Genomic DNA, 12,700 nt, shown 5'->3' with positions numbered 1-12,700 from the left:
GGCTGATATACATTTCCATATAAGCCACTTCGTTGAGCTATCATTTGAAAATAGCTAAAAAGCTCAGTGGGCCTTACCTGATAAAATAAAATGTTTATTAAGTTTTAGTTTACTCCCCCAACGGTTTGGTTTTAAAATAGGGTCAAACGTTTATTTTTAAAATCTGACAGACGTACAGAATTCATGCAGAAACAATAAAAATACATCCACAAGCTCTACACCATCAGAGTAGTTTCCCCAGGTATTATTTTATTTAAAAATATGATTCAACACATGCAGATCCATGTCTACACAACATAAATCTTTACTTAAAATCTCAGCGCCCTATTACACTCTAAAGTTACGTTATGAAAATATATAAAAACAAAAAACCATTAAAAAGCCGGCACGCCACGTCCTCACCTTTCCTATCGACCACCGACTCTCGGGGCTCACTGCTGCTCTGGGCTTGCCAGCTCGTAGCTTCATAGAACTGCATTCCGTTTTCAAAACCAAAGCCATCGAAACTGTGCAAAGAAGAGCGATGAAGATTGGCCGGATCACAAGGATTGAGGCCACTGTCACAAAAACACTAAGAACTGCCAATAATGCAGGGTGCGGTTCGCGGGCTCTCACTCGGGGTAAAAGCAGGTCCCCACAAGGATCGTCATCGACCCTGATCAATCCACTGCTGGTTGAAAGCGTTCTCAAGCCGCAGCCACCTCTGGTGATTCTGCAAAGTAATAATCCAGCGAGCCCCCGATAGGTGACAGCTTCTAAACGACATCTCGATGATATTCTCTATCCAGTCACCAATCACCGTGTGATATAAGCTATCATCAGCCATGATCGATCAACTGCTGGATGAAGGCCTCCCTCCCCAAGCCGTGCCTCATTGTCCTGTGATGCAACAATCCATCTGGCTGATGCACGCGAGTTGATCTTCACCCATGTTACATTAATTTATTTTGTATTTAATTAACCTAGCTTAGCTCAGAGGCTTACATTAGTTTTTAATTCGGAGCTAGGCACAGACTAAGCAACTCGTTTTTCTGCGGATCATGATAGTGGGTAGGACATAAATCCTGAAAAGAAAATGTGATTTTTTTTAAATCTAGGTGACAAAGCATGGTTGAGATGTAGTTTTAAGAAAAAAATGCAAAAACTACATTTTACAAAACTGTGCAAAAATTACTTCTGGCCTCTGCAATTAAAAAAATCAGTGCAAATTAACAAATGTACGTAAGAAACGATGATCGCGTGAATGACGATAACAGACGTTGTCTATTAACATCAGCGAGATTAGAAGGCGTTGTTAGGATTTATTTGAAAAGCAGCTTGCATTTTACCCAACGCGCATCAAAGCTTCCTCGAGCAATAAATAACAAGCGACGGCCTCCAGGCAGAGCTTGAGGATGAACACTCCTCCATCCCCCCCGACAGCCGCCGACCGAGAGTCCACAGTTTCAAACGGACCGACGCAGAGACAGCTGGCGGGGTTGACGCGACGCGAGCGTCACAACGAAGAGGCGGCGCTCGGCGTCACCTCGATTACGATTTCACAACAGAGCGAGCGACACGTCCGCAAAAAAAGTCAGACCAACGCCTTTGTCTGCCTTTGCGCGCGCGCGCAAGCAACTTCCGCCTTTTCTAGGTTTCCGCAATCCGTCCGGGTATTCTGCGTAGTGTGCCCCAAACAAATCCTCACACTTAGATGGAGGAGGAAGGGGGGGGGGCGTTCGAGACCAACGGAGCCGCGAGATGACCGCGAGTTTTAAGATGCGACGTCGGCGCGTGTGTGCACGCGCCGACGTACCCGGAGCGTGCGTGTCTCAGCGCCGACACGAGGGATCGTGCCGTTTCGGTTTTTTTTGGCACGGGACGTTGTTGGGGAAAGTGAACTGGAAGCAACGGTGAACAGAATTGGTGTCGGTTCTGGACAGAGGCATCTGGGATCGGAGAGGGTACGCAAAAAATAACCTACGTTTCCTTACAAGAACCCCGCGATGCACACCGCAAGTGCACCCGCTAAAGATTTTAGGCAGGAGACGACGATTTGCTCTTGACTGAAGACCACGGGCAGGGTAGGATTTTTACAGCGATGCTGTATTCACTGGCAAAATAAGTTCCGTGTTAAGCAGCTCAACAAATTGCCAAAAGAAACGTAGTTTCTATGCCAACCGCCAGCCTTTTATTCCACGGCGGAGATCAAAAAATAAATCATTGAAATGCAAGTCATTTGAGAATCCACATTCAATTGACCGTCTCTCTCGATATACCGGAACAGGTAACGCCAACAGGGGAAAAAAAAGACGTTCAGACGTCGATATGTGTTAACGTAAGTTGTTGAGTGAAAACACAGCCTCTGGAGTAAAATGTATTGGTGCATTTGACACCAAACGCTCGCTCAAACTTAAACCGGTTCCTCGGTGTAAGTTTGAGCGTGGTTTTGTCCACAACATCGCGAGTTGTCGCACCACCGGCAGAGCCGAACACAGTCGTATAAATTGGGTACGGCCGCAGTCAGTCCATGGGCAGGTCGTGACGCGGTGGGGCAACGTGTGGGTATTCCCACCTTTATCCAAGATGTCTAGCAAGTAGGCCAAATTATGCTCTTGAGAGCGCTCTCTACAGCACCCTCCAACGGAGGCCCTGCCGACAGCAGCGGAGCGAGAAATAAATTGCAGGGATGTACCTTTACATACGAGAGCCTCACGGAGTTTACTCTTCACATCCAGCTGGGTCCCGTGTTGGGCCCCATCAGACAGTCCCTCATCAGACAGTCCCTCGGGTGCGTTAAGCACGTGCGACAACATCCACACAAAACGAAAACCCGCTCCCACGCTGCCCAGAGCCTATAATTAAACCTACCCGTTGTACTGACTCGCAAAGGCACCCACACCCAGGTGGGTGCCTCGTTCTTTCTCTGCAAAACTTCGTGTGATTCACAAACCGCCCCCCACCCCGCCGAAACTAATTATGTTGGTGACACCGCATTGGCCGTGGCGCACAAGCAATAAAACTCGACCCGTTCGTCAACGGCACCGTAGCCTTTAAAATAAACGGCAAAGAGCGCAGACGGCAATGTCGGGCAACAGTTTCTTCTTCTTCCTCGTTGCCCTTCTGATTCATCCGCTCTGATGAAGGGGCCACTGTCCGCAACGTTGCCGATTGCGGAACAAACTTTTACTGATAAGGCCACGGTGTTACTGACGAACAAGGTTTGAGCTCATCATGGCCACTGCACCGAGCAGACATCCTTCCCCCTCCTCCGTCTGCTAAGGAAAATCGGAGCAAGAACAAAGCCACAATGCACAATCCCAGTGTCATTTATCTCCGTTACGAGTACTTAGGTAACCTTAAAACACTTGATAACATTCAATAAGAAAAATCATATTATATTCTTAAATTATAATTTTGTTAAAATCGTCAGTCTTGTTGATACGTGGTATGTCTGGTGAGCTGTGTACCGCTAGTTTATACAGCTGCCGTGATTATCAGTCGTTTCAGAATATTACGTAACTTCACGTTTTACTCGGAGTAGGCATGTAACGATGCACCAATTAGGCAATGAAACACGATTCTTGCGCTCACAACCCATGCATCAAATCTCGCGCGGGAGAATCGATCATTTTCAATCCGAACGCATCGAATGCAAGAACTGGATTTCGCGCAATCCCTGCAGCCAGCAGAGGCGCTACATTCTCCCCGACGGCAAAAAAAAGGTCTAAATTTCGCTGGTAAAATCTTTACGTGCCCGGTATACACGGGCAGGATGGGAGGTAGCTTCACGCCATTAAGTGTCGTTCTGCAGTTGCTTTTTCCCCCCTGGCCCGAGCACGAACTCCTTCACCGCGCAAGCGGAAAACGCCCCAGCGGGCCGTGCTTGTAACCTCGCGAGCACGCACGCGCTCAGGCTCACGGCCGCCACCGCTTGCCACGCCACGGCGCGAGAGAACTTGCCGCGGTGATTATTATCGTGGTATGCTCGAGAACGCCGATCGCTTTTAAGGCGTTTCTCGTCCGGCGCGGAATCGGCGGGTCGAGGTTTCCGCACCGCTCGGCGCCGCATGAAAGAAAAAGAGCGACGCGTTCGAATGCGAGGGGCAGCGTTTAAAACACGACGCCTCCCGCACCAGCCGCCATCGTCCCGACCGTTTTGCCGAGGCGTTGAGGACGAACGAAAAGCTGTTACAGCGGCATGCCCGACCTCGCCACGCGAGACACGACGGTCACGCCATCACGGGCGACAAAACAAAAACGCGGCAAAAGGAATGTGGAGAACTTAACGACGCGAACCTTGTAAGGCAATGGGAGCTAGGGCGGCTTCTTGGAGCTACTTCGGTTAAGTCGTGATTCGCTAAAAAAATAGCCTCGACAGCAACGGTAGCGCGCTGCGTTCTCGACGAAAGAGAGGCGAGCCGTCATCGGACTGTTACGTGAACGCCGAATGGCCGAACGCGCTCTTGACGAGGTGAGGCTACTCTCTGCATCCCCACCGTGGTGAGGCAGTGCTTTGTCTGCGCCGATTAGAGGTATTATCACTGGGGCTGTAGTTGTTGCGCACGCTGCCTGCAAACCGGGTGCATGCCGTCCGTTGGTGCAGCAAATCTGCGTGTGTGACCCAAACGCCTTCGAGCCGGAACCGTTGAATGCAAAATAAAAATTGAAACAATTTCTGCATTGTTTTTTTTCTTTGTTCTCTTGAAAGATTAATTAAAATCTTTTTTTTTACAGGGTCTTCATGTTTAAGATGACTTTCAAACATTAAATAAAAAATATATATACGATGTCATTTAGTGTAGTGTTAATCCATGAGACACTTAAGGTCGCATGCAGGAGATCTTTCCACGGTAAGACGCTCGCAGAGTTTGAAGAGGACCGCGCACGCACGCACCGACGCAGACGCACGCACGCGCGAGTACACGCACGACGCACGGACAAGCACAAGCACCGACGCTCAGTATCGCTCACACGCACCCACCGGCACGCTCGGACAGCACACTTTACTAACGCAGGCACGCGCACTCACGCGCACTCACGCGCACTCACGCGCACTCCCACACGGGCAGGTGCCCGCCACAGTTGCGGACTCCGCTAGGCCTCATCATTTCAGTTCTTCGAAGCACGTGTCGCACACTCGCACTGGCTTCTTGGCTGACGGGATCATCGAATTCCGAGCCGAGCATTCTCCGCAGAAAATGTTCCCGCAGTGCCTGCAGTGGTGCTGCGGGACAGAATAAAAAAGACAAAGACACACACGCACGTTAGTTGCGTTCTCTCCTAATGGTGTCGTGGCTAAATTTAGTTTACAAAAAATGTAAGTGCCACAATCTTCACTTCACCCTCGCTTTCTGTAACAGTCCCACAAATGTCGCGTTTTGTTTGTTTGCAGACAAGGCATTGGCATGTGGCCATGGACGGGAAAAGAAAACTAATCCATTAACATAATACAATTGAACATAGTGAATATTTTTTCTTTACTCTCACTGCAGTCATTGCAGTGACAAACAGTTGTGCACGACCTCAACAAATATTCAGGAAATCCTGCCACAAGCAAGCCAGGGATTCGGTCCAAATTCCCACATAATGAGACTCAGTGGGGGAATAGATAGGGGACTAAAGAGCCAACCTCTGGCATCTATATAATTAAACACACGAGGCAACTTAACCAGGCCAAAAGATGGCAAGTGCTGACTGTCACAAAAAAGCCACTGCCTCGTTCTAAAAGGTTCACGGGGTGGGATGAAAAAAAAAGACGGCACTTGATCCCTACACGCAGCCTTGGCTGTGACATTTCACCTCGACAGAAACTGCAGCAGCGGCTTGGGAAACTTGACGGTAAGTAGACGTGCGTGCACGCGGAAACACGCGGCATGCCAAGACCCGCGTCAAGGATCTCAGAGATGCATTAGCACAAAGCAGGCTGACATCAGAGGCAGGTGAAGCAGTGTGGGGCGGGGTGCCTCGGAAAATCGCAGTCACTTAAGGTGGCGGTCGCCGACTGAAATGAACCGTAATGTTCAAAACATTCTATTTCCCCCCCCCCCGATTCATATTAAACAAAAAAAAACTGGACACAAAAATAAGAGCATCCAACATATGCGGTAATTAAAACGAAACCACCCCCCCCCCCCCCGCTTTGTTCAAAACAGAAGTGGCTATCAACAGTTAGCCAAAAGGATGAACAGCAACCCCAACTTAACAAGGTGTCATCTGCACCATTGGACTCCCAACACCAAACCTGGTAGGGAGAATGAGAAAAAAAACAGCTTGTGCTCATATTCTTAGCTCTTTCAACGTGACTTTACCGAAAGAGCTAAGAATATGAATTACTGCAGTCACGAAAGCTTTAAATCAAAATTTAACTTGTGCTCAGTGATGTTGCGTGGATGGCTTTGCCCCTGGGGCAACGAATAAAATGGAGTCGGCCCCCTGTCCAATTCTACCCCCGTCTTTGTGTCCCAACGCCAGTGCCTCTTTGGCCCCGGTGCAGTTGCACAGCCTGCACCCTCGATAGCTACGGCCACCGCCTGTGTTTGATAGTGATGATCCTGACGACGACGACAATGATGATGGCGATTATAATAATGACGACGACGACGAGAGGGGGTGGTAAGGGTAGCGGTGAAGGCCAAGGGGGCAGGGCTGGAGAACACCGCTCACCTTCCTCACAGTGACGGAGAAGCCCTTCCCGCAGCCCATGCAGTTCTGCACCTCGCCGTCGTCCGCCCACTTTCGGCTGAGCACCTGAGTGTGCTTGATCTGTCACGGGGAAGACGCCGAGTTTAGGCGCACACGAGAGAGGCGGCTCCGTGAATGATGCATGTGATCTATCCGGCGAGTGTGTAAAAATAGACAAGGGATGGATGAGACGGCAACAGACTGCTGTCGCGAATTAAGTGTTTTGTGCACGAGTGCCGCCCGTGACTCAAGCGAGCGGTGGCGTGCGTTGTGCACGTTTGCGTGCAGCTCAGTATGCGTGCGACGTTAAGTCTTGGGTGGCGACTATTGGGCGCTAGGCGCGTAATTATTTACCCGCTTAGCAAATTAACATCTCATTGTCGTGATTCGATTCAAAGGATGATCGTAATGTATTGCATTTACCATCTGTTTGTACCTTTCTGTGTGCATATTTCTCATTTGTACACTTTCGTTCACTCCATTATCCTAAATGCAACATGGGCATCTGCATGCACAATCCTTCCTCATTACCCTGCGGGATAAGGGGCTTCCCACCTTGCAATACGATGGTTTTTTGCTGCACTGTCCTCTGTTGCCCGCAACGTAGCCCCGCAGCGGTCTATCCACACCAGCGAATGCATGGTGGTCGCCCATGCAAGCACTATCCAGGCTTAACACCGATTACATTGCCAATTCACGAGATCGGACGGACCTATTCTGGGTGATTTGGTCATAGGCAAACACGCATGCATATAATTTCCATGCATTGTAAATAATCGATTCTCGAACGAATTATTCGGCGAATCCATCTCGAGCATATACCAGCTCGTGTGCAGGTACTCGGTGGGTTGCTACATCGCTGGAGCGTGAGAGATGGGAGGCAAATTGGTAAGGGCTTCGAAGATCCAGCAAATTGATTGACGACGATGATCTTGAACACGAGAATCGATGTAATCTACGAATCTGCGTGTTGCGCTCGGATGACTGGTTGTGCGGTGTCGTGTGCTGGGTGTTGCAAAAGGGGCCACTTCAAAACGTCAATTCCAGCATCCTTTATGTAAGAGAAGCTAGGAATTATCGCTTAAGTAAGAGGGATTCATTATTCAGTGACTCGAGCATCTCATGCTCCACGACACAGGTGCACAATGGCTTATGCTAGACAAACATCCGAGGGCCATGTGTCCAACTTACAGCACACGGCGCGCTTGTGTTGATAATTAGCACTACGAATAAATTATTCGGTGCGTGCGATAAATGGGGCCACGGTTTGCCGCTTAACTCACAAGTCAGAAGGTTGCAAATTGAAATAGCGCTGAGGAATTAAACATTAATAATGTACTTTATTCACCCCAAAACGGTTTCGATAAATCTCACAACTTTAGCCAGATTCTCATGTTCACCAAATCATTGAAGTTTACGTGCTATGAAGAAGGACCATTGTCCAAAAACAGCCTATTATAGTTTTTTCATTTAAGGCGACAGCGTTATTGACAAATGCATTGATTTGTTTTTGTTATTGATCCCTTGTGGACTGCTGCACAATGCAAGAACAGCAGGATCACCAAAGAGTTTGTTTTATTTTTAGTTTGGGTCCCCGCTTTGGGAAAGTTGGCCACTTGCGCGGCCGAGTGGTGATTGTTCGCGCACTAGTATCACGGCGCTGGCGGACTCCCCCACCCACCTGCAGAGACTGGTTCTCCCGGCCCAATTCCTGCATGGCCGCGGTGACGTCCTCCAGTTTCCGTCTCAACTCCGTCACCTTCGCCTGCAGCTTCTCGATATCTGCCTCGCTCTTTATGCACCTTGATTGAAACGAAACAAAAACAAATACGTGGACGTTTGGAGTGGGCCTGGGTGGGTGGCTTAGAGGTGTGAGCAGGGAGCCGATAACGCTGAGATCCCGACTTTGAGTCGCCCAATATTAAAAACGGGCGCTCAAGCGTGGCAAATTTATATCTCGACCCAACCGCCAATGCAAAAAGACCCCGAAAAAATGTTTTTTCGCTTTCGTCGGCAAACATTTTGAGAATTAAAAAATATTATATTTTACTGCAATGTGATAATTATGTCTCACTATGGCTCTAATGGCAAGGTGTTTAAGAAGAAGTGTGCCCCCTAGCTTGTAGATAAAAATATACCGCTTGAAGGGAGCTCATTATAAGTTCTACAAAATCTCCTTCTGCGGGCCGTTCTCTAACGTTCTCTAACGCGCCGTGATGCACTGCTCTGCGAGAGTCCCGAAAGGACGTGATTGGGGCACAATGTGACGGGGCGTGACGTCATGGCGCATGACGTGATTGGGGCACAATGTGATGGGGCATGACGTCATGGCGCATGACGCGATTGGGGCACAATGTGATGGGGCGTGACGCCATGGCGTATGACGCGATTGGGGCACAATGTGATGGGGCATGACACCATGGCGCATGACGCGATTGGGGCACAATGTGATGGGCGCGTGACGTCATGGCGCATGACGTGATTGGGGCACAATGTGATGGGGCGTGACGTCATGGAGTATGACGCGATTGGGGCACAATGTGATGGGGCATGACACCATGGCGTATGACGCAATTGGGGCACAATGTGATGGGGCGTGACGTCATGGCGCATGACGCGATTGGGGCACAATGTGATGGGGCGTGACGTCATGGCGCATGACGCGATTGGGGCACAATGTGATGGGGCATGACACCATGGCGTATGACGCGATTGGGGCACAATGTGATGGGGCATGACGTCATGGCGCATGACGCGATTGGGGCACAATGTGATGGGGCGTGACGTCATGGCGCATGACGCGATTGGGGCACAATGTGATGGGGCGTGACGTCATGGCGCATGACGCGATTGGGGCACAATGTGATGGGGCGTGACGCCATGGTGCATGACGTGATTGGGGCACAATGTGATGGGGCGTGACGCCATGGTGCATGACGTGATTGGGGCACAATGTGATGGGGCGCGATGCCATTGCGCGAGCACAAATGGAAACAAAGTTGGGAAGAAACTACATTACGTCCTGATTTACGTGCACATTGTTTTTTGTTGCATCAATCGTTCAGCGGAGGAACAGCAAAATCACACAAATTCTCTCCTGGAGGCCTCTTCATGGCTAGCAGACCTCAACATTGGCATTGAGCTCCTTAGCACATTGCCATCCACTACAACGGAATCGTTTTATTGGTTACGTCTTACTCTTAATTTTTTTTATTGAATTGGCATATTGGTGCCTCTTCATAATCTCATCTACAATTAATCGGAAAGTAACATTTATGAAGAAAAAAAACCTGTTTTTAATGTAAAAGAGATGAAAATACCGGAGTACATTTGGGCTGACAAAACCCAATTAGGGCCCAAGAAGACTGCATGTCAATGACCGATGAATAACTGCCAAACAAATAACCAAATAAGGGGATGTCTAAACATGCACGAGCACAGTAATAATAAGGAATGAAGATTCACACTTTTGACGTATTTAATTTAGTAACCTGTAGGATCAAATCATTTGTCTTATCACCCGGTCACGCATTTTTATATATATAACGGCTTTAAATAAACCCAAATGATAGGTCGTCCGGACTTTCTCTTCTGTGCGTCTTGTTCTCAAAATGTTTTGAGCCTTCCCTTGAACGCCTACAGCTGTGCACACGCGGGATAGATTGAGTACGCGCAACTCCGCTAACTCAAATTACTCTGTGCCCGCCACTACTGCGGCTATCAACTTGCAATCCATACGGCGAACACCTGATGCGGTTTGGGCGAGCGCGTTCAGAAATAACTTTCGCTAATATTGCATTATTGGGTGGGTAATAATACCCTCCCGCGGGCCAGGGAACGGAGCCGGGGATCCCGCCAGGTTACGGCAGCGTTAGGTCCAGCAAATGAGTCAAGAAAATTGTCGACAAAATAAACCCAGGCCCGGCGTCACCGGCGCCAGCCAGGGCCAACGGGCCCAAGTGAGACGGCAGACGACAAACGACTCTGAGCAAAGTGTGCGAGATCGAGACGCGGCAGAAAGCCCGATTCGGGAAACGTTTGCGCAATGTCGTTGCCTTCAGACGAAGTTTAGTGGTGTCATTTTCCAGCGGAAAATGTTGTCAACATAAGAAGGTTGTACACGTCCTATTGACTCTCATTAAAAGTAAGCCGGCTTGGGGCAGGACACTTCAGTAGCGGGGGGGGGGGATGATCGCTGGTGATGAAGACAAACATCACAGCAGCAACAAAAATGAGCGAACGCGCCAGAGAGAGCACGTCCACCGTGGAAATGGAGCCAACAAAAGCGGTGTGTGCAGGTGCTCGGCGGATTGCTACATCGCAAGACCGTGACAGATAGCGATGGATTTGAGGAGGCCTTCAACCAGCAGTGAATTTTTTATCACGACTGATGATGATGATGAGAAATGTTGATGACAACAATGTTTTTGTCGGTGTTGCTTTGTTCAAAATGGGTTTAATTGACTATACTTCTCCATGCTGGTGAGTGTGGGTTGGGGAGGGTGGTGAGCATAAAAGCAGAGTACAGCAATGCAATTTCCTGCATTGCCTGATACTTCCCAACAGGGCTTGGTAATAGGCTGGTGTACACATTCGGAAATGACCGGGTCTGTTAATCGACTCGGTAGCAAACCAGTTTACCATCCCCCAGAAGAACTCTCGCTTATTAAGCACTACTAAATGGGTGGAGTAATTCTCATGCTCAGCACAATCAGCATAAATGATGGCGTTCATAGCACTCAATGAGCTCTCTTAACAGCGCTAATAGCTCTCAGGCTCAGCGGGAGTCAGGGACTAACGAGCGAAATAAAAAACACACAAGTCAGAGGTCAAGAGGTCATAGTCAGGCAGTCAGGGGTTAAACACTCACATATCAAGGGGTAGACGCTGTTGGCTCGAGTTTCAAGCATCAACTGCCCTAAAACTTCTGCTCACTTCCCGATCCAACCATTTCGTAAACATTACCACGATGCGTACGTGTTTGTCCCCTGACCACAGCTTTGTTGTTGTATCCGTTTCACTCCACCTTTGCACCCTCAGATCAAGATAAAACATATATAACGACAGCTCACTGCTCCACTAACGTGCACTCGTGCAAGGGCGCGGCCAACTTTGATCACATTGCAGGTCTGGCATCCAATGGCAAAATCTTGTTTTCCAAGAATAACTATTATTTTCTTCTTTGGTTCTTTCAGTAAAGTCACGTAGAATGAGAATAAAATAATAAATTAATAAAATACCACAATAAAATTCCCACGACGTTTACCAGGTAAGGGCCACTGATCGATGTAGCTCTTTATCAGAAGTGACCTGGCCACAAATGATAGCTCAATGAAGTGGCTTATTAATCCCGTGGAAATGTATAGCAGCCAAATGCTCCAAACAATATTGCACATGAGTGCCAGGGGTCATGCCCCATTCACTACCGCAGTGGCCTCTGCATCAGGGAAATGAAAAGCCCCAGGTGGCTAAGAGCCCAATGGTTCGGTGTGGGGGTGGATGATTGAACGCCCACCTGTCCAAAAGCACACGCCGCTCCTCCTGGTTATTCTGCACGGTGGCCTCCATGACCGCGATCTCTCCCCGCAGCTCGTCCCCCTGCTTCTCCAGCTCGGCCGTGCGCCGCTGCGCCGACTGCCACTCCTTGCGCATGGTTCCCAGGTTCTCGTTGAGCGCCGACAGCTGCAGCGTGGCGCGAGACTCTGCCTCCTCGTGCGCCTTGCGCAGCTTCTCCACCTCCTGGCTCTGCTCCTCCTGTGGGGGAGTGGAGGGGGGGGGCACGGGGAGGGCGGCGGGGGGGGGGGGCACGGGCGCTTACGCGAGCGGCTCGAGCCAAGACGGCAACGGTGGTGGGGTCAGTAAACGTGTGGGCGTTCCCACCTATTCTGAGCCATCTGGTCAGCATGGAAGAGTAGGCCAAATTACCCCCTGGAGGCGCTCTCTAGAGCTCCCTCTATATCAGGGGTCGTCAACCAAAATAACAAGAGCAGCTATTTGTTTCCAATTCGGTACATAACTCAATATTTCAAGAGCCGCA

General features: G+C 49.4%; 1 protein-coding gene across 4 annotated transcripts in view; it reads right to left on the bottom strand.

Annotated features, from left to right (window-relative positions):
• Positions 1 to 229: 229 nt before the first annotated feature.
• The window catches only part of EEA1 (early endosome antigen 1), a 50,874-nt gene continuing 38,403 nt past the window's right edge, over positions 230 to 12,700 (bottom strand). For all 4 annotated transcript variants that reach the window (XM_032954341.2, XM_032954343.2, XM_032954340.2 and 1 more), the window contains 4 exons: positions 12,179 to 12,417; positions 8,345 to 8,465; positions 6,646 to 6,744; positions 230 to 5,206 (listed from right to left, as the gene is read on the bottom strand). In XM_032954341.2, the coding sequence (XP_032810232.1) occupies positions 5,087 to 5,206; positions 6,646 to 6,744; positions 8,345 to 8,465; positions 12,179 to 12,417 (579 nt within the window). In that variant the 3' untranslated portion in view covers positions 230 to 5,086. The remainder of the gene's footprint in view (positions 5,207 to 6,645; positions 6,745 to 8,344; positions 8,466 to 12,178; positions 12,418 to 12,700) is intronic.

The sequence above is a fragment of the Petromyzon marinus genome, chromosome 14, assembly GCF_048934315.1.
Source record: "Petromyzon marinus isolate PM22_M1 ecotype Great Lakes invasive population chromosome 14, UKy_Petmar_22M1.pri1.0, whole genome shotgun sequence".
In the NCBI taxonomy this organism is placed as follows: domain Eukaryota; kingdom Metazoa; phylum Chordata; class Hyperoartia; order Petromyzontiformes; family Petromyzontidae; genus Petromyzon; species Petromyzon marinus.
Note: the sequence above shows the minus strand (reverse complement) of the source record. Positions and strands in the feature narration are given on the sequence as shown.